We start from the raw sequence: 22,663 nt of genomic DNA, 5'->3' as shown, positions 1-22,663 counted from the left end.
TCTGACTTCTAGTGACCTCTTACGTCACAAAAACACACCCCTGATTGGCTCTTTCAGCCCATCAGGACTTCCCAAATGAACCGGAAATAGAACTCTTTAAATGTCGACACTTCCTAGTTCCAACCAGTGCGGTGGGAGAGCAGTTCAGTTCGGAGAGCAGAACCGAACAGAAAAGTTGCTGGAGAGAACAGGAAGTTCCAGACATGATCCGAAGTTCTTCCGAGTCTCGTGGGATTATGGAATCTTCCACATCTGAGTGGAACCTCTGACGGACTTACTCCTCATGTGAGTCCACCCGTGAGGTGAACGTGTGTTGAACGAAGTACCGTCACTACTCCGGACGTTTTCCAACCATCCTACGGAGACGCTGGAAATGGTAGCGTTAAATGGAACTCCGTACCAGCTGATTCATCTTCAGAGAGGTAACGGGTCGATTTCCTACCGAAGCGTACCGAGGAAAAGCTGGGTTCGGATGGAGAGTGCCGTTCTTATACAGACACATTTTCCCTCACACATCTTTTCTCTCCAGATAAACTCCCTCATTTCCCATCTTTAAAACTCAATCTGCCAGTAATTAATCCAGATATTTTCATAAATGTCTGTTGTAATTAAGCTGTGTTATTGCTTCAATCATAATAATCACGTGTACAATGTTTGATGTTAAACTTTGATTCTGTTAATAAATGACCGCATTCATTTTGATGGGTCAAAGAAAATTAACGTCTCACGTCACTGATCTCTGTCACATATCTGTCAAGTAGCTCGAAAAAGAGAGAACCCATTTAAATTAAGTATAATATCAGGTACTTGAACTAGTCCAGATATTATAACATGTAGTGGAGCTCCGAAGCTAACGAAGCTAATTGACCTATCTCACTACACTGCAACTGGGAACGCTACACCAAGATATCCCAGTAGGAGCAACAGACGTCCACCTGCATATTGACTTTATTTAGTATGTGTTAATTGATATTAATTGGATGATGTTTTGACCACACATTTTCAGTGCATGGAAAGATAGTTCACACAGAATTCCTGAATCTTCATGTTAACTCCTAAGTTTGTGAAACTGAATGTTTGATTTTCTGTAATTGTCACATGTTAATACATGTGATATTATGTTTAGACCCACACTACTGACTCTGTTTGCAGAAGTTGTCTAATTTATTCTTATGTTTGAATATGCTTAAAATTTAGCAGGACTGGAGCTGTTGGTAGATATTTATTATTATTGTTTTTCAGTTTAGAGCATGCAGTATTGTTTGTGTTATTACCTGAGGAAATAACTAGAAAAAACGGGTAATGTAATATTCCCAGTTCTGTTGTGTGTTGTTTGAAAACTACGCTACCTAGTGGACACTTTGGGAATTAGAGAATCTCCAGATGAACAATAAAATGGATGCATGTATTTGAGTGTTGCAGTCAGCAATAAAGTTTATGTTGCGTTCCCAGCTAGGTTGTTTTCTTATAAGCGTCAGAAACACTACAACACTACTCTTTAATCATCAGCTCCTCAAAGTACTCCTTCCATCTTCCCATCCCGCTTACAGATGCTGTAGTAGTCCAGTCATTTGGAAGCTCTTTCTTACCACCCAGAGTCTTTAACAGCTCCTCTCTGAATTTCTCACAACATTCTTCCTTCTTCAGCTTCCACCATTTGGTCTTTTTCTCTGATTTTACTCTTTTTCTCTTCTTCACAACCACAGTCATTCTACACACAACCATCCGATGATGTCTGGCCACACTCTCTCCTGCTACAACCTTACAGTCTCCATTCTCCCTCAGGTTTCCTCTTCTACACAGAATGTAGTCGACCTGCCTACTCCTTCTTCCACTCTTATAGGTCACTCTATATTCCTCCCTCTTTTGGAAATAAGTGTTGTCTACAGCCATTCCCATTCTCTTGGCAAAATCCACCACTGTTCTTTGTTCTTTTACTTGACGCCAAACATACTCGTCACTTCCTCATCCCCTCTGTTTCCTTCACCAACATGTCCATTCAGGTTTGCTCCAATCACTGCTACTGGGAGACTGCGACAAAGTGAAGATTCAATGAGTCTGCTGGCTTCCTTATATAGAGAACTTAACTCACTGCTTGTTCTATGTGAATGTTCCTGCAAAAGTGGCATGAGACAACTTTGTTGTGATATGGTGTATATAAGTAAACTGAATTGAATTGAATGACCACTCTTTCCTCCCTGGGAATGTTCTCTATCACTTCATCTAGATCTTTCCAAAATCTATCATTCTCCTTCTCATCCCATCCAACCTGTGCAGCATAACCACTGATGATGTTTAGCATCAGACCTTCTACTTATACCTTCAGGCACATCACCCTATCTGACACTCTTTTCACCTCTACTACATTATTTGCCAACTCCTCTTTCAGGACCACCCCTACTCATTTCTTTTTCTATCCACACCATGGTAAAACAGTTTGAACCCTGCTCCAATGCTGCGAGCCTTGTTGCCCTTCCACTTGGTCTCTTGGACACAAAACATCTACCTTCCTTCTCTGCATCATGTCTTCCGGTAAAATGGCGCCCGTGTACATGGCTTGCAATCCACCTCTGCTGCTGGTGTTCGGATTATTTGTGTTTTGTTTGTTTTTCATCTGGGACATAAACTCGCTGCTGGTGTATGACCGACAACAGCTTCTGGATCTTCGTTTTTCTGCAGCCGATGTCGCTTATTTGGATCATTATGAGCGTACCGCTGAACCCCCCCTCTTCCCCCGCTGCTGGCGGACGTGCCTGTTTACCTTCGCTGCGCTCCTCACCTGCCTGCCCGAAGATATCTCTCCAGACGCCGGGGGAAACGCGCCGGGCATCTGGTAAAGCTTAAAGCCCTACGCGCTGCATCTTCCTCTCCAGCTGGCGGTCGTGGTCTCCATCGCCAGCTTCCTGTGTGCCTGGACCAGGTAAACAACAGGAGTTGTCAGCCGGTGCAGTGCACGGGCCGACCTGGAGGGGCTGTTATCGAAAATCTGCGGCCACTGGCGCGCGCTCTCTCCACCGCTGCTGGCTCCACTTTGGACAATATCCAGATGTTTGGTCAACGCAAGATCTGTTACCAACAAAACTTTTATCCTCGGGGACTACTTTCAAGAGCACGAGTTGGACTTTTTCTTCATCACAGAGACTTGGATGTCTCCGGGTGAGTCCAGCGCCTTGACGGAATTATTGCCACCGAACTGTCTGTATTTTAATGCACCGCGGACATCAGGCCGGCGCGGTGGTGGATTATTAACAATTAACAATATTCAAATCAACTTTTGACTGTAAACAACTGCCCATCCCAGTTTCCCGCGCCAGCTTTGAGCTGAGCGTCTTTGAACTCGGCCATTCGCCTGCGACGTTATTTGCACTCGTCTACCGCCCACCTCGATCTAAGGACTTCATAAATGAGTCTTCTGACTTCTTGGCTGAAATCACACCAAAACATAATCATGTTTTCATTATTGGGGACTTTAATATTCATGTGTGCTGTCAGGAGAAGCCCTTGGTTAAGGACTTTTTAGATTTATTGGACTCATTTAATCTAACGCAGCATGTAAACCATCCAACCCAAAAGTGCGGACATACACTGGACCTTGTTTTAACACGTGATGTGACTGTTAGTAATCTTGAAATTGGTGATAATGTTTTTTTCAGACCACATGCCAGTCCAGTTTGAGTTCACCTTCCCCCATCTAACTCCTAAGCCGTGCATTCCTGCACGTAGTAGCCGGGCCATTAACCACTTCAATGCCGCACGTTTCACAGATGTTTATAACTCTGAAATGATAATTCAGCTCCTGGTGTTTCTCACCACCACTGAGGAGTTGACATCCAGTTCAACTCTGTCTGCTTAAAGACTCTGGATTATGTCGCTCCTGTTAAAACTAAAAAATCAAAACTCAGAGCAGAACCTTGGCTGAATGATGTCACCAAGGCCGTTAGGCAGCAATGTAGGAGGGCAGAGCGCAAATGGAGGAAAGACAGGCTGCATGTCTCTTTTCAAATACTTAAAGAGATTTGGCGCCGTTATCAGAAAGTAGTAAAAGCTGCTAAATCCAAATACTTCTCTGACATAATTACCTCAAACTCTCTCAAACCACGTGTCCTCTTCTCCACCCTAAACTCTGTTCTCCACCTCACTGAACCATCACCTCTGGAAGCCTCGACTGAGCTGTGCGAGAACTTCCTACATTTCTTTGTGGAAAAAATTGCGACCACCCGGGCTCTCATTTCCCCTCCAACTCATGACCCATCCATCCCACCGCAATCTGTAGCTCCATTTGACCATTTTGAACCCATCACTCTATCTTCTCTAGAGCAGGTCATGTGCAGCTTGAAACCTTCTGGTTCCCCCTTTGATGTGGTCCCCCCTCAACTACTAAAGGAGGTTTTTCCTACTCTAGGTCCATCCATTCTTGCTCTTGTAAATAGCAGTTTATCCACTGGCATGGTGCCAAAAACCTTTAACCTTTATTAAATTTGAAGACTACACCTGATCGTTCGTAAATCACTTTTTTTCCATGACAGTTAAAGAATTAATTTTTGGTCACGGGACATCAGATATTGTGCATATCACGTATTTCTCTGTTTAATGTGTTTATACAACAGCTGATCCAGTTTGTTGCACAATACAAAAAAAGTTAGCACACAGCATCTCCTGTTCTTGTTCCCCTTTGGCTTTCTGCTCATCTTGGAATTGGTTTTGACATTGAACTGTTGACAAAAAAAGAACTAAATGTGCAGGCTCCTGTGTGTTTGTCTGACCTGTAGCCTCATTAGTCTCATGTGCAGCTCAGTGAGACCTAATGATTGTTTACTTTCTGTTGTTCTGAATCCCAGGCTGGTCCACAGAGGTGATCAGACGAGCTCTAACTTTTAGGGTTCTTCTATCTCATTAAACCTTGTTATTCCATCACTGGCTTTAAATTATGTATGCAAGTTTACTTTTATTTCCCAAAAGTTTTTTTTGTTTGTTGTTGTTGTTGTTGCACCACCAGAGGAAAAAGTGGATACTTTTGCTTGAGTGTTTGTCGCTATTGAAAATATCTCATGAACCACTGAATGGATTTTAATGAAACTTTCAAAAGGTCATTGCTTGATGTACATCTATGTTCATGTTCACAGACTCGTGTTCAGGTTTGTGCTGATGTTCGACGTGATGTTTTTATGCTATTAGTGCTTAGTGTATATTTAGTTTTTCTTAGTTCATATCTTGGATGTTATCATTGTTTTTCTTTTACATTTTATTGTTGGATGTAACTGGGACCCTGTGTACACATGAGGTGCGAATGACTATAAAGAATCTCTGACTGACTCTCTGATCTACGGGGGGCTGTGGCTGAGTAGTTAGAGCAGTCGTCCTCCAATGCGAGAGTTGGGGGTTCAAATCCACCAGCAGTCACATGTCAAAGTGTCCATGGGCAAAACACTGAACCCCTCATAGCCTCTGATGTGTGTCCCATCGGTGTATGAATGTGAGCTAAAGCACTGGTTAGTCTCTTTAGAATGATTTGTTCAATTAGCTTTGTAGAGATCTAGTAGAGTGCTGTATGAATGGGTAAACAAGGACACAGATTGTGGTGTAAAGTGCTTTGAGTGTCTTGAAATAAGATAGAAAGGCGCTATATAAGTACAGTCCATTTACCATTTATCTACAACTAATTAACTTTTGGAGTCAACCTAATTCCAGATTGTCACCACAGCTAGTCAACATTGTCAACACAAGAGCGGTAGTGGTCAAAAGTTTTTCAACCTATTTTCTGAAGGCAGATATGTTCTTGTTTTTAGTATTTCACCGTTTCATGGCACCCTGGTTTATTGTTTTATACACTACTCTTATTTTAACTGCATTTTACTGTAGTTTATTGTCATTGTTTACTATTATTGTTGTCTGTACTTTATATGTTCTGTCTGGAACAGGTCTCTCTTGTAAATGAGTCCTCGTGACTCAATGAGACTAACCTGTATAAATAAAGGCTGAATGAATGATGAATGTTTATTATAATTTGTCTAGTTTGTTTTTATGTTTTGTATGCTCTGTTGATATTTTATTATTATTATTATTATTATGGTTGGTAGAAGGTAAGATCCAAAGATGCATATTTACTCAAAGATTCAATAACAAAATAAATATAAAAATAAACTAAAAGGCTAGCCTAGCAGTAACTTTAGCAACCAAAAGACCATTGAGAACCATTGAGGACACCCAGACTGGACACTAAATCAAAATGGCCGACTGCAGATGAGTGAGGGCTGGAGGACTAAATGGACTGGGACTGATTAGTGGTATCAGGTGAGACTAATGATTACCAGAACAGGTGTGAAGGGGAGGGGCGGGGCTGAACAGAAGTACTGATGTTAAATGAAACTACAGGGAACAGAACACCAGAAAAAATATAGAAAAAAGCTAATTGAACAAATCATTCTAAAGAGACTAACCAGTGCTTTAGGTCACATTCATACACTGATGGGACACACATCAGAGGCAATGAGGGGTTCAGTGTCTTGCCCAGGGACACTTCAGCATGTGGCTGCTGGTGGGTTCGAACCCCCAGCTCTCGCATTAGAGGACGACTGCTCGAACCTCTCAGCCACAGCCGCCCCAAAAGGATGTTTTTGAAAGTGCTGTATAAGGAAACGTTAACTTTTAAGGCTTTGTGGAATAATTAGATAACATTTTCGGGTACAGTTGTCCTTGCAGAGTAAAAAAACCAAAGCCTGGTCCAAATACAGAACTTAATTTTCTGATTAGAGGTTCGATGTAAAGCTGAGGTGCAAATCGAGTTGGGGTAAACATTTACTGCCAAAAATCACTAGTCTGGTTAGGCTACAGAAATAAATGAAGTCAATACAATGTCCTAAAATGTTTAAAATACAAACTGTGCTTTTAGGTTTTTGTTAAAACTTCCCTGAAACATTAAATGATCACAGAATTCCAGTTGTGCTAATAATTTATTGAAAGTTATAAAATTAATTACAAACAACAAAAGTGCAGTAAAAAAATACAACTTTTAAAATACTGGTAGTTGTTCTGGTGACTTATTTCAGCATACAGTCATTAAACGGAGGAGTCTTTAATTTGGTTTTAAATGTTTTATAATAAAATCAAAGCCCAAAAATGTATTTAATGAGAATAAAATGCATTCGAGTGGGGAAAAAAAAAAAAAACGAGCGCAACTATCATTCAGTTACTGAAGTGAATCTACAAATAAACATTTTCTAAATTTATAAAGCAAATGTGACTTAGCCGAACTGAGTATGACGAAGATTAAAGGTTTTCAAAGCATAAAGCAGGTTTATGTGATCATCAGAGGACATCTGAACAGGATTAATATTCAGAGGCAGTGAAGGCACCATGGAAACCATAAGGCATGTTAACGGGCACATCGGCTCTTCCCAGCTCCTCGAATGTTTTAGCATCCAAAACAAGAAGGAACGTTCCTTTATCCTGCGGAGAAATCGTTTGGAAACACAAACGCATCAGGGTTTGTAAAGCTTCTTTCTGCACAACAAAATCTGCAAGCTTTCACTAAAACAAAAATCAAAAGAAAGCACTGTTGTCTTCGATAAAAGGACCATTCAGTCGCACGTCAAAGGACTCTGCAGTGGTTGCAAGTTTTAACCTGAAAGCACGACACCAGGCGTGGACACCTTTTTGTTAAAGGGGATGCACTCAGGCTGAATGAATGAGCATTATACACCTTTCCTGTTATTTTACACATTACTCGATAGTTGGTGACTGAAAATAAAACCAACCCATAAATACAAACAACGGACAAAACATCACTTTATACCCAGACTGCACAACTACATCGACTGCCTCGGGGAAAAACACACAGGGAAAGTATATTTTCCCCTTGTTTCTTTTTCTGATAAACGTTTTACATGGAGAATGTTGTGTTTCTTTTGGCTGCTCCCTTCTTCAGGGGTCACCACAACTCGTATGAAAGATTTGGCACTTTGTTTTACGCCGTATGCCTTCCCTGATGCAACCTGGGCTCGAACTCGCAACCTCAGTCTAAAAAGTCTGTAACACCGAGCTACCTCATCCTACTCTGTTTAGCTTGTTTATTTCAGCTGTAGAACACAAAAATAAAAATTTCTTCTCGTGCATAACTTCCAGCAAAATAAAATTTCTAGTACTTTTGCTGGGGAAGAATAGCCTAACCATTTTGAGTATTTATTTATTATTAACCTTTATTTAACCAGGCAAATCCCACTGAGATCACAGATCTCTTTTGCGAGGCAGGCCTGGGCCTGAAGGCAGACTAACATGTATGTTTTTGGTCTGTGGGAGGATTCCGGAATACCCGGAGAAAACACACACAAGCACGAGAAGAACATAAACTACACACAGAAAGACCCCAGGTCCAAACGGGGATTGAACCCAGGACCTTCTTGCTGTGAGGCAACAGTGCTAACCACTGAGCCATCGTGCTGCCAAAGTAGTTTGTTTCAAATGTACAATCCACACAACAAATGCTGTAAATTATAGTTTTCTGGTAGTTTTTCCCACAAGACAAAAACGTTAATTTAGTGGATTGTACAACTGAAATAAACATCGACATGAGTGTTATTCTTACAGAAAAATGTAGGCCTACTGGGATTTTGTTTTTTTCTGGTAACGCATACATTTTCCTGATAGATTTTCCACGTGCAGTATAATCTACTCATTTTAGGTTGTTTATTTCAACCATACAGTCCACAAAATTACATCTTTGGAATCCATCCATCCGTCCATCCATTTTCTTCCGCTTATCCGGGGTCGGGGACGATCTTTGGAATCCAGTTATGTCAATCTTAAAAAGGTATGTGTTTGTTTGTTGTTTTTTTAGCTAAGTCAGAAATGTGTCTTTTCCCCCCAGTAAATCTAAAGCAGACTGAAAAAAAGCTAGGATCCTGTTTGGGGGCGTGATGTCCATTTTTAAGCGTGAGCATTAGTCCCTGTAAAAAGGTCAGTCTGCATTCATAAACCAGGCTCCACGTGCTGGATGGATGGATGCATTGTGAAGTACTGCCTTTGTGCATGCGCAGGAGTAACTGTAAAAGGTCAGTCTGGAGGGAGAGGAAAGTCTCAAAAGTCACAATGACAGGCAAGCTGATCCGTACGCATAAGGTGAAAAAAAGGTAAAGTTTGTGCACATTTATTTTACCATTTGTATGCACATAATTTTCCAACCATCCATCCATCCATTATCTTTACCCGCTTGTTCCATTTTGGGTCACGGGGGTCGCCGTGCCCATGTCCAGCAATCACTGTGCGAGGGGCGGGGCATACCCTGGACAGGTCGCAAGTCCATCACAGGGCCACATAGAGACAAACGAGACAAACAACCATTCACTTTCTCACTCACACCTAGGGACAATTCAGAGTTACCAATCAGTCTAACATGCATGTTTTTGGTCTGTGGGAGGAAACCGGAGTACCCGGTGAAAACCCACGCATGCACAGAGAGAACATGCAAACTCCACCCAGAAAGGCCCCTGGACCGGGGTTTGAACCAGGGACCTGCTCGCTGAGAGGCAGCAGCTCTACCAGTTGCGCCACCGTGCTGCCCAGCAGAGATACCTACTTGTGCAATTTGAAATGTGTATATTTGAAAAAAATGTTTGTGCATTTGTGAATCTTGTACGCTTGTGTGACTACTTCTGAGACTGATTTATCTCCAGATGTGGCCGACAATTACAAATAATTTAACCACTTTGAGTCTGATTGCTACCTGTGAGGGGGTGAGGACCACCGACAGGATGACACCATCATCCTCCTCAGCAGCATCAGGCGACGGCACAAACATGGGCTCTGATGGGTAGAATCCCTTCTGGTGCCAGACCTGCAATAAAACATAAAATATATAGTTTTAGCTCTTTCTGTCAAATGTTAAAAACAATTGTATACACAGTTTCATGCTCAGAGTATGTGATGAGAACGCCCTTCCTCTTCCACACCAAATTTAAGTGCAATATCTTCAGTTTTTTTTTAATTACAGTAATTTTTGTGTTTGCTAAAGTTAATTGACTGTGGCAGCCATCTTGAATTGGATTGGCTTCAAAGTTTTATCAAATATATTAATTTATTATTTCCTAAATGTTTCAGGAAAGTCTGTGAAATCATTCATGAGATATTTTGCTAACAGACAGGTGGACAAACACCTTGAGCGTCTTGTCCTTGAGGTCCATCTTTAGCAGCGAGTCTCCCACCAGGTGTCTGAAGCCACAGCCGTAGAAGTACCGGTACGGTCGAGCGTTAACTCTGCCGTAGTTGATCTGAGGGAACTCCAGGCCGCCGTAGTCGTAGAGGTCGTTTCCATGGAGATCCTCAAACTGGCAGAACACCTGTGGACAAAAGAAGGATTAGGAGTGTTTGCTGTTATCTGAAGTTTCTGTCATTTTTTTAATTAATCTGGGGCATTTAGGAGCACTGGTTCTTCACACATTAATAAACATGTGTAAACAATGCAAACAATGACGCTGGCCTCCCTCCTTTTGCCCCATTATTATTTTTCATGTTCAGTTTGTTTTTTTATTTTTATCTCTCTTACTTCTCTTAGCTGCATAAAAAAAACTGCAGACCATCATCATGGTTCAATACCCTGTCTGGCTTTCAGCCATGGATTTTGGTTACCTAGTTATTTTTGCTGCCACAGTAGCTTTTATTCTCTATTTTAATATAATTAAACAAGAGAAAATTCTCTTGTGTTAGTGTAAAAACTGTGTTCTTAAGTTCAAGCTAACGAGATACTCTCATGTATAGATTTTTGCTTGGAGTTATAACAAAATACATAATAAGCCAAACCTCTGCAACTGGGTCCTTGATTTCTTAACCAACAGGCTGCAGTCTGTGAGGATCAACAACTTCTCCTCCTCCACCATATCTCTCTGCACTGGCTCACCTCAGGGCTGTGTGTTGAGCCCCCTCCTGCTCACATATGACTGTGCACCTACCCATCCAGGCTGCCGTATTGTAAAGTTTGCAGATGCTACAGCTGTAGTGGGATGCATCACAAACAACTAGTCCAGTTACAGGCAGGAGGTGGAACACCTTAAGAGCTGGTGCAGGAAGAACAACCTTCACATCAATATGAAGAAGACGAAGGAGATGATTGTTGATTTCAGAAGGAGCAAACACACCTACCCCTCTGCTCATAAGGAGATCTGCAGTGGAAGTGCACCTGAGTAACGACCTCAGCTGGGGCAACAACACCACCAGCCTGATCAAGAAAGCTCATCAGAGACTCTACTTCCTCAGGCGGCTGAGACGAGCTGGTCTGGGAAGCTCAGTCCTCACCTCCTTCTACAGGTGTGCAGTGGAGAGCATCCTGTGCTCCAGCATCAACGTGGGGCATGGAGGCTGCACAGCTGCAGAAAGAAAAGCTTTGCAGAGAGTGGTGAAGGCTGCACAGAAGACTGTCGGATTCAGTCTCCCCACCGTCACAAGCATCTACACCTCCAGATGTAGGGAGAGGGCCACCTGCATCATGAAGCACCCCACTCACCCAGCACTCACACTTTTTGCCCCACTCCCCTCAGGAAGGAGATTGTGGGGCATTAGGTGCAGAACCACTAGACTGAGGAACAGCTTCTACCCTGAAGCTGTTATGACTCATGAATCTCTAACCAGAAACAAATCACTGTAATGGCACTTAAATTGGAGATTTGACACTTTATCCATGCTGCTGATTTCTTACATTAAGCTGCTGTATTTACACTCATCTGCTCATAACAGACTCATGTTCAAGCTGATGTTTATTACACTATTATATTATTAGTGTTTAGCATATATCGTAGATCCTTCTATACTGTTTATTTTATATACTTTATATTTTGCTATTTTTGGGTCTAACCGGGACCTTGAGTACACAATTTCATTCCACCTCATGTACCACATGTGATGTGAATGACAATAAAGAACCTTGAAACCTATTCAGTTTTGGAACTTATAAAAGACCCCCCCCAAATGCACCTTTTGTCAAGTTAAAGTTTCAAGACTTTGTAGATTTAACAGGTTATGTATAAAGCAACAGAAAGATATAATGTATTGTTGTTTGAAACAAATAATAAAAACCTTAGCTTATCTTTTGTTTCACTGTGTTTTTTTTCTTATATAGGTGTTTAAAACAGTCATTTTCATTTAATGTTAGAAGTAAAATAACTGGTGAGAAGAGTAGGCTATTATAAGCCTATTTTGGGTTATTTTTTATGTATTCATCTTGGATTATGAGCATCTTTGTCTTCATGTTTGTTTCTTTTATGTATTTTATTTACATTAGTCCAAATAAAGGTTTGATTTAAAGTATTTATATACACAACTGTATGATTAGTGTATAAAATAAGTAAAATAAACACAATTTAACTACAAAATAAACTACCTAAACATATTAATTAAGCTGTTGTCATGGAAAATAGATTCCCAAAACGATCAGGTGTGAACTTCTTCCTATTTATTCCAAAGTTTTGGCGAACAGCCAGCAATCACAGAAGATCAATACATTTATAAGTGCACACTTATCAATGCCTTCACGTGTCTGAGGTTCTGACCCGTTCTGGCTTACTGAACTGAAAAGGTTTTAGTTTTGTAGAGAACTCATCAGGGGCCTGTCCCTCCCCTTCGCCTTGTCCCAGACTGTTTCAGAGCCGAACCTGGAAGCTGCACACATGGAGCCGATGGAGGTAAACATTTCTCAAGGATTCTTACGGGGAATAATTACTGTGTCTACCATAACATTCAAAAGTCTCCAACATAATAAAAGATGACCTCTCTACTAACGACATCAAGAATTATTATAATATGGAGGGAAGATCAGGGAAACATTTAATATCATTCTCAATAACAGTAAAGGAGCAGAAAAGGTTAAAAAGTCTATATTATCATAAAATATAGAGCATGGTGCATAATACAAACACTCCCTCGACACCGTTATAATTCATTTATCTGTATTAATCCTTTGGTTATTATTGAGTTTATTCATTTCTCTGAATTAAGTTCTGACTTCACAATGACTTTGGATTTTATTGCCATGACAACTTGAAGACTGAATTCTGAATCCAGAATAAGTTCCTTAATGATACCACCACCAGGCACAATGGTGGAGCCGGGTGGTGGTCAGTGGTGGCCCTGGCCCCTATAAATCAAATTTCGGCCACCCCTATCATTTGAGAAAACTTTACTCAGTATAAAAAATAGAAAGCATAGTTGTTGTTGTTTTTTCTTCAAATTATAAAATTATTTATATACTGTATATGCATGTGGGTGGGGGTGGGGGATGTCTTGGATTTTGACATGGGGACTCAATTTTTGATAGTGACCTTTCTAATGCCTGAGGGTATTTCCAAGTCTCCTTTTCGCTCTGCGACCCAAACAGGTCCTGATGCTCGGTTCTAACTCACCTTGTCTGCGCTGACTTTGACACAGGATGCTTTACTGGAGGGTCGGGTGTTCAGGTTCTGACCTGTCGGGGTCTCATTGGTCACATTTAGGGGCAGAACGAAACGGCGAGGGAAAACCCTGTCGGACGTGTTGTACACCTGGGAGGGACACGGTGGGAACAGTGATGTTTTTCTACAGTTTAGGTTCCAATGAAAACAGAGTTTTGAAAAGTGCAACACAAACACATAAACAGAAGGCAACAACTCTTTACTCAAAGCAAATTGAGGGCAAAAATATGCTCAAATGACATTTTAATGTTAAAACTAAAGCTCAACAGTATATATTTTTGTTACTTATAACACTGACTTGGTCTAGCGCCTCCCCTGACTTGCGTAAATTCTGGATGATGTAGTTGTTGATGGCTTGGCCAGAGTCTGAGCAGCACATATCAACCATCAAGAAGCCCTCCTCCTCAAAGGCGTTGATCTGATGGAAGGTAGAGAGGGCTCTGGTGTGGTATTTTACTGGGATGACCTGAATTACAGAACGCATGAGTCTTCATGGAAACCAAGCTAGAAGGATGAAGTTTTGAGTTTAAATGATTATCCCAGGCTGCCTCTCACCTCGCCTGTATGCTTGTTAATTAAGTGGAAGACCGTTTCCTGCTTTGGGTCCCAGTAGATGCCCTTGCTCAAAGCTTCCCCTCGAAGTTTGCAAGTGGCAATCTTTAGGAGGTCCAACTTAATCGGCTGCTCAATGAACACCACATAATTCTCAGACATGGCTATGAGAAGGAAAAGTGTAAAATGGGTGAGATTACATAAAATGACAGCAAGTGAACCAGTGATACCAAGTGGAAGAAGCGCACCAAAGCTGTGGTAGTAGGATGGATGGGACTTGTTTGCAGGCACAATGGAACAGAGGATTTTGGCTCCCTGCAGGGTGTCGTTGGTATCAGTCTTCTCTGGGGGAACTCTGATGATGTTGTACAAAGCTCCTGGAACAAACAGACTACCACTGTAAGAGCTTTTACAGACATTTAAACTGATGTTACACATAAACCAGCACCGGCAGATGTTTACTGACAGTCCCAACCATCTTTATTGTGACAACATGCCTAACCTTTTCTCCCATAGGAGTTGCCCATATTGTAGGCGGTGCCATCTGGATCATAGTGTGGATGGGCAGTGGCGCCATTTACAGCAACAAATTTGCTCCAGTCAACCTGCAAAACACACAAGAACAAGGTGGGTTTTTGTTCAAACTGATTTATCAGACAGGTTCCTCAAAATCAAATCCAAAATTAAATTCTTGTCAGTAAAATAAATCGTTCAATTCCTGGAAAATACTTCCCCCATTGATAATACCTTCAGTTTGTAGTTGAAAACATTATGCGCTTTGCCATTTCAAGAAAACGTAAAGTGTGGAGTTTCAAGCTTTACTGCAGGAGATCCACACTCTCCAGTTTTTTTAATAGAGAAAGTCCAGATTTTGTTTTTATTTTATTTATTTTCATAAACTATAACCTGGATGACTGAGGATCTACACTAGCATACTTGAAGAGTTTGATTTTAGTTTCATTTCTAACATGTGTGAATGCCATTTGGACCAGAAGGAGTGCTATTGTTGACATCTATAAATGTAATAATAGGTTTAGTTTGATTATATGTTACAATAGCCTGCCATATAGGGCACTGTTGGCAACAAACAGATATCAAAGAACATTTCATAGTGGACTCGAAGGGTCCCAGCTCAGGTCTACTTCATAGATCTGAGCATCTAAACCAAGAACAAAGACTAGTTTCTTCACAGGTGGGTTTAAGCTCCTGTCCAATCAGAATTGATATCGTATTTTTCGCTGTATATGTTGCACCTTTTTACATAAATTTGCAAGTCCTGTGACTTATACACCGAAGTGACTAATATACGTTTTCCCCCATATTTATAACCCAATTTTTAACTGAGATTTGATGATTTCATTCATTCTGACATGGAAAATATTGAACACTACCATCTTCAGCCACTAGAGGGCAGTCGACCAATATGGCAAGCCAAGTGCCTCATTAATAGGTAAAAGTGGCTAATGAGACACTTGGCTTGCCATACAGAGCCACCTTTGACCATTAAAGTGCATTTATTAAGGAAAAGCTCAACTGAGACACACCTTTACAAAAAAGTCAAGCAAACAAATAATTGTTTTTCAGTGTTAATCTTGTTAAATTCTTGTTAAAGTCCTCCGTGCACGCTCCCGCGGCCGCCATTTGGCAGCCCATTGATTTCTGGCACAACACCACACGTTTCCGAGTGGTCAGCGGTGACGCATAATAGATGCGACTTATACAGCAAAGCGACTTATTTATGTTTTTTCCACTTTATTAGACATGTTTGGACTGATACAACTTATATGGCAGCGCAACGTGTATGGCGGCAAGTATGATAAACAGCACTCATTATTTTCAAATGTATTTATTTAAGTTTTAAAAAATCCCACTGAACAACAAAACAAACACTTTATTATGCATAAGCAATATTTATAATAATTAGTAGTAATAGTTTGTCAGTACCTTTTCCAATGTCTCCAGGTTGTCTGAGTCCACTTTGTGCATGAAATTAGTCTCTGTGCTGACAAAGTAGTCTCCTTTGTATTTCACAAAGCTCACACTTGCGTTGTCCGTGGCTTCTGCAGCACGAAACAACTTTTTAAACAACTTACATTTTATGCTTTATCGTTTTGAAACAGTTATACATTTATAGCTTGTAAAGTTGTGTAGGTTTGTGAAACATTTGCCCCTGCTCGTTTTTCCACCACGTGTCAACATTATGTAACCTCGGCACAGATAGAGTGTACACGGCCTGAACACAGAACTGTTTGGACTCTAAATAATTTATTCCCTTCCTCCCCTGGAAACTAATTTATTCAGAGACTCCTTTTTTCTCTCTCTCCAGGAACCAAACTCATAGCAGTGCATCATAAAATCTGTTTTCTATTTAAAGTTTAAACATGAACCCTTATCTTAAACACTTGTCTCTTACATGTTCCCACTATAGCCAGATCTGTCAGGCTCAGTTTACTCACCCATCGTCTCAAAGCGGGAGAGGAATCTCTGGAAGAAGTTTTTACACGGGTCGGGCACGGCCAGGGTACCAAACTCAGATATCACGATGCGGTTCTGTTCGCTGTTCTTCCTGTAGACGTTGCTCTGCAGGAAGCGGCTCATGTAGGTCACCTTTCCCTTCCGTATCTTGAACTGGTGCATCATGGCCATCCCATCAAACCAGTGGTTGTAGCTGAAATGCAGACACTAAGACTTCCTGACTGGAAACAACATGGAGCCACAAAGCAGAATACAGAGGTGGTTTCAACTCACTGCGTGTTGCCAAACTCAAACTTGCCCGGGCCGTTACGGAGGAAGACACCACTGATCCAAGAGGGGATGGTGCCTCGCACCGTGGTGGCGATCGACTCCGAAGTTTCCTCCACGGAACGAAGAAGAGGAGCGATCGTCTCCAGCCCCGAAAGTGGTTTTATTAAACATTCTTTCACTGGGCCACCATCAACTGGTTTGGCCTCAGCTATAGGAAATAAAAACAAAACCAGTCACACACCAACACTCTTATTTTTTTTTCTCCAAAATCTGATTAGTGAAACGTTTGGCTCGGACTTTAGTTCAAGGTGTCCAAAAAATAAACTAATAGTCATAAACCACTGAAGTCCAGTAAACTCTACAGACAACCAGTTTGAAATGCAGCGCAGCAAAGTCAGGATGCAAAAATGTTCAGTTAATTCTAACCTGGGATTATAATTGGGCATAAACTTTTACTTCTGACTTTGTTTATACTTTTACTATTTTTGATTTCTGTTTATGTGTATTTAGGGGAAAATTTTGGAGTTAAAACAAAATACCATAACTTGGGAAACTTCTATTTGGTTGGCACAGTTTGAACTTTTTTTTAATTATAATTCAAATACACCCCAAGATTTTATTCTACATACCATGTCAGGACCACATGGATGAGTATGAGTAACAAGCGTATTGCATACAGGACAGCCTGTCGACAAATTATCATACAGCCATCTATAGCAATGGCCAAAACAAGTAAAGACCTTGTATAACACTTGACCTTGATTTGTGACCTTGACCTTACAGCTGGGTGGTGGAAAGATTGTCTAGTGGTGGTACAAATGTCTATCACGTTTTGATAAATTACACTGAGCAGATCAGAAGTTATGGGTGGCACAAGTAAAGACCTTGTAAAATATATGACCTTGATTTGCATCCTTGACCTTGAAAGCTGGGATGATGAAGCGTATATGTGGCACTCCGTCTGAAAATTATGCATGTGTGAGTTTTTGTTAAATTATGTTGAGTGGATCAGAAGTTACGAGAGGGGGGGGGAGTATGTTTTAACTTTGACCTTGATTTGTGACCTTGGTCTTGAAGCTGGGGTGGTGAAAAGTGTATGCAACACTCCTTAGGGTAATGCTACATATGTGTGGACTTTTATTAAAATATCTTAAATGAATCAAAAGTTGGGCAGCACGGTGGCGCAACTGGTAGAGCTGCTGCCTCTCAGCGAGCAGGTCCCCGGTTCAAATCCCGGTCCAGGGGTCTTTCTGGGTGGAGTTTGCATGTTCTCTCCGTGCATGCGTGGGTTTTCTCCGGGTACTCCGGTTTCCTCCCACAGACCAAAAACATGCATGTTAGGCTGATTGGTAACTCTAAATTGTCCCTAGGTGTGAGTGAGAGAGTGAATGGTTGTTTGTCTCGTTTGTCTCGTTTGTCTCTATGTGTCCCTGTGATGGACTGGAGACCTGTCCAGGGTGTCCCCTGCCCCTCAAACAGTGATTGCTGGACATGGACACCGGTGACCCCCGTGACCCAAAATGGAAGAAGCGGGTAAAAGATAATGGATGGATGGAATCAAAAGTTATGGACGGGACATGTATTCACACATATAATTTTCATCACCTCAGCACCAAGGTCAAGGTCACAAATCAAGGTCACAATAAAACAAGTTCTTGGCCTTTCTGGATCGTAACTTCTGATCCGCTCAAGATAATTTATTGAAACTTGATATGAATTTGTACCAGCACTACATAGTACTGTATGTTGCGTAATCATCACGCCACCTTGATGTCAAGGTCACAACTCAAGTCAAGTCAAGTCAAGTCATCTTTATTTGTAGAGCACAATTTAAAACAGATAAACTGTTATCAAAGTTATCAAACTCAAGGTCAAGTATTGCACAAGTTCTTTACTTAGAACTTAGAAGTGTTGTTTTTGAGGACTTTGTTTGATCCTGTCACAGAGAAGGTTGTATTTTACCTGAATTATAATATTTTACCTTAAATATAAAATTCATATTATGTGTAAAAATAAAATGGACGTCAGGGTGTTGTGAAATAACGATGACTTTAAATAGAACAATGCAACTTATAACTGATAGGTGTTGTCTAACTGGTTCTTGTCTAAATGGAACAGGAGTACACAATCAGCCCAGTTATCAGAAAACACAGAGCACAATGTTTGACCCATTTTTTTTGTCTTTCTTGTCCCTTCAAGGACAGCTATCGAGCTGGGTTGGACTTTTTGTCATACACGCCCTCCGCAGGCTGTGTGGAGCATCCTGTGTGACGTGTGTTTGTTTATTATAATAAACAAATTCAAAGACCATTGTTGACATTTATTTTAATTTCACCTGTTTAAGACAATTAGAGTAAGAAAATCCCCCACAATGCAGAAACGTTAGAGAGCTTTAAAACTCTCAACTCACAGAGTTCATGGAGTTTCTCAAGACTTAAACAGCTCGGATCTTGATTTAAATATTTACTTGTAGAATTTATGACCCCTCCTGTCGTAGCTGAGCGGAAACTCTAAACAGAACACACGAGTTTAGTTTTGAGAAAATATTTTGCCCAAATATGTAGAAAATCCTCAAGGATGCAAAAAAGCACTCAACTATGTGAAGCCAGTAATGGCCAAGGTTTGGTTGAAGTTTACTCAGATGTTAAATTTTATGAATAGACTGACGAGATCGATTTCATACTCTGACAGAAAGCCTTAATGTCAAAGTATTGCAAATGCTCTCTTGAAATAAAAACACAGTTAAAAAAACACATTATTCTTATGCTAATTTCCATAAAATCAACAACTGATATGACACTTTGGCTAAAATAACTTGCATTTGTTTCATTTTTACCAGGAAAAGAAATTAGATTTTAAATACCTTTTGGGAAAATACAAAATAAATAAATAAAAAATACCTTCAAATTAGTGGAGTTTTAAAGACAAAGGTGTATTCAGCTGAATGTGCGCAGTGATTATTCTCTTAGAAAATACATGATTTAATACAAAACAATTAACCGAGCAATAAGAGCGAAGACAAAAATGTAAAGGTTTAAAAAACTGACAAAATGTGGATAAAAATGTATTTTTGTAATTTCATTTGCACGTCATTTATTGTTTTTAATAATATAATTTTTACCCCAGTAAGTAGAAAATCACTGATATGGTTAAGAAACAATTAAAAATAATTGGAAGCGACAATAATAATAATAATGATTTAGTATTTGGTTAGTAAGAAATCAGTTATGTAAAGTGATTTACATAAAATACCTCATAAATAAATGAATTTATCTACATCATAGGAAATCCTTCTAACAGACATGGGGCAGACATTTCTATAAAGATTAACATTTTTTGTGTTTTTCACCTTTTTACTTTTCATCTGAGTTTTATACCAAACTAAAATCTGCAGCATACCAAGCTTAATAATTCTGGTGAGGTGGTCCATTTAGGTGCATGCAAATCCCTCTCCCTCCCCTCCCCTCCCTGCTGAGGGTCATCAGATTATTTGTTGGCCTAGACCACAAGGGATGGTTTTTGTTAGTACGTGAAGAGCTGAGACTCTCCTGTTTATTGTTATAATTTGTGTCTTTTTGATTATTTTTCGTAGTTTGTTTGTTGTTTTGCTAAGTTTGTTTTATCACATTTTTAATTTTTGTTTTTTGATTCTTGTGTTTGGTTCTGAACTTTTGTTTCCCTGTGCAACTAGTACATTTCCACAGCCAGTTCCTCTCCTCTGCACCTACACCTGTTCTCCGTTCCATTAGGGCTCAGCTGCAGTCGTCTCCTCAGTTCATCTGTTTTCACTCCAGCGTTGTGTGTTCGTAAACATCACCACGTCTTCTCTTTTTTTCATGTAAGATTTTGCTGCCTTTGGTTTCTGTTAAAATAAACTTTAGCCTTTAACTCAGAGGTGGGCAACATTTTTTTCCCAAAAGGCCACATCAAGACGTTTAAAGCAATCAAAGGGCCGCAGAGAATGGGAAAATATGGCAGATAATCGAGAAGACCTTCGTCAGACTTTTTCTTATGGTTAGAATGATTTATAAAACAAGTCTTTCTAATATCCTTTAGGATCACAAAACATATTCTGTAAAATGGCTCTTGTGACATTATATTACACGCTGGCTTAACATGTTATACATATTAGCAGAAATGTACAAAACAAGCTTATGTTTCTAAGTCTTTTGTGGTTCAGTCTAGTTGTGGAAACAACTTAAAACATGTAAAGTTTTGCATAAGATGTTGAATTTCAATTTCCTTAAGTCTTGTTGATAAATTGCTTTTTTTGTTTTGTTTTGTTTTAAATAATCTTTTATTAAACTTAAGGATATTGGGGGGCCTGACAGAGATTGTCTAAGGGCCACTTTTGGCCCTCGGGCCTTAAGTTGCCTACGTCTGCTTTAACTGAAGCTCGTTGCGTCAGCATTCCAGGGTTTGAAACCTTCAAAACGGAGTTATTTCTCTTAGGATCATAACTAATCTACATTTTGGGCTCAGAACCTTTTCTTCAGCGGTTTTTAATGAAATAAATTAATCCTGTTCAGTGACACTTGGAGCACAGCCACGGCAGCCTTTGTGAGCTCCGTCTTCATAAACACGTGACTTAGATTATTGAAAGCAGCTGTTCTCGTACTGCAGCTCACCTTCACATGATTCGCATGGCGTATCCATAAACAATGCTGATTCTCGTCTAGTTTTATTGGAATATTCGGGTTCTTTCAGAGAACTCTGTGCACAGCACAAAGGTTGTTGCATAATATATTTTGTTAATGAGCTTTATGATGAGGACTTGATTGCATTTTGACTGTGCACAAGAAAAAAAAAACTAACTTTTGATCCTTGTTAAAATGACAACATGAGCAGATCAGTGAAAAATGAACCTTTTCTCGAAAGTCAACTGCAGCAGCGATCAGAACCACCCGTCAGAACTGCAGCCGCACTTTGACTAAAATACACGGCGTGACCCGTAGATGTCACAACTATAATCTAAAAATAACCAAACACATACCGTCTAAATCAAGTTGTGTAATCTCGTCAACTCTTTGTCTGCGGGAGCGGGAACACAACGATCCGACATGTGGAGCATCATTCTGAAGTTTTAAACGGACTGCAAAGTTCTGAGTTCGTGCAGGTATGTTACGATCACTGATCTCTGGGACAATGACTTCACGCGTTTAGCTCATTCTAATCAAAAGTCACACATCGAGCGGATTCATTAAAAGGACATCAGGACTTCAGTATAAACTCTTTTCTACATTCTGAGTAACTTTCATGACAATTTGTTGAATGTTTTTTAAAACCCCGGAATCAAGAAGAAATTCGTATCTTTTTTTATTCCTCTAAAATTGCGTAACGTCCTTTCTCCTCATCTAATTTTAACAAACTTTGCATTGTTTATTTTGTTATTTTTAGCCACATGCAATGAAACACCCTCTTTGAATATTATCAGCCTGTTTAGTGTCAATGCTCTGGGTCAGGTGTAAGGTTAGGTTTAGGGAAAGGGTTACACAAAGCTGACAAAAACAAAAGCACTTCCTGTTTTACCAGCGTGCAACGCTGCACATTATCTGCAATACAAACAAAACTTTAAAACTGCCAGGAGGTAGGAGGGACAATAATGTCCATTTAACGGGCTGATAACGTCCGAAGCCGCTGAATGAAGTGAGTTTTAATTCAACTGGGGAACTTTTTTTTGGTAACATTGCTTGTTTGTAGCGGTTCCAGAGGATTAATTCCCCAACCTCATTTTCTAAACGATAAATTAATAAACCCCACGCAAAAATAAGGAACACTCAGCTCAAGGTAGTAATGTTTTTAAAAATCTTGCCTCAAACTGTATTGAAAACAAGAGTACCGTATACGGAACAACACAACAACATATAGCAATGGCCTGAACAAGCAAAGACGCTTGACCTTGATTTGTGATCTTGACCTTAGAGCTGGACGATGAA

The 22,663-nt window shown here is 40.2% G+C and overlaps 1 protein-coding gene across 2 annotated transcripts; it reads right to left on the bottom strand.

The window, feature by feature from the left end:
• Window positions 1-7,258: 7,258 nt before the first annotated feature.
• Window positions 7,259-16,887, bottom strand: LOC119420144 (beta,beta-carotene 9',10'-oxygenase). 2 transcript variants are annotated; one of them, XM_037687522.1, is made up of 11 exons: window positions 16,731-16,887; window positions 16,438-16,650; window positions 15,927-16,053; window positions 14,485-14,587; window positions 14,231-14,359; window positions 13,986-14,146; window positions 13,729-13,896; window positions 13,383-13,520; window positions 10,149-10,331; window positions 9,719-9,829; window positions 7,259-7,446 (listed from the first exon to the last, which is right to left on the bottom strand). In XM_037687522.1, the coding sequence occupies exons 2-11, from the start codon at window positions 16,626-16,628 to the stop codon at window positions 7,327-7,329; spliced, it is 1,431 nt and encodes a 476-aa protein (XP_037543450.1). In that variant the 5' UTR covers window positions 16,629-16,650; window positions 16,731-16,887; the 3' UTR covers window positions 7,259-7,326. The 2 variants fall into 2 exon arrangements, with proteins under 2 accessions (XP_037543450.1, XP_037543451.1); XM_037687523.1 differs by lacking the exons at window positions 14,485-14,587; window positions 15,927-16,053 and having other exon boundaries at window positions 14,231-14,379; window positions 16,435-16,650.
• Window positions 16,888-22,663: the final 5,776 nt, after the last annotated feature.

This window comes from Nematolebias whitei, chromosome 14 (genome assembly GCF_014905685.2).
Source record: "Nematolebias whitei isolate Nwh7 chromosome 14, NemWhi1, whole genome shotgun sequence".
Classification (NCBI taxonomy): Eukaryota; Metazoa; Chordata; class Actinopteri; order Cyprinodontiformes; family Rivulidae; genus Nematolebias; species Nematolebias whitei.
The sequence above is the reverse complement of the archived record's forward strand: the minus strand, read 5'-3'. Positions and strand labels throughout refer to the sequence as shown.

Bases quoted from the DNA above. Each gene is read 5' to 3' on its own strand.
- LOC119420144 (XM_037687522.1), bottom strand. From the start codon at position 16,628: ATGGCCATGATGCACCAGTTCAAGATACGGAAGGGAAAGGTGACCTAC. The intron at 16,054-16,437 runs TGAGTAAACTGA...TAAAAAGTTGTT, and splicing joins TCCCGCTTTGAGACGATGGG to TCGTGCTGCAGAAGCCACGG. The intron at 10,332-13,382 runs GTGAGTTAGAAC...TTTTGTCCACAG, and splicing joins TCAAAGTCAGCGCAGACAAG to GTGTTCTGCCAGTTTGAGGA.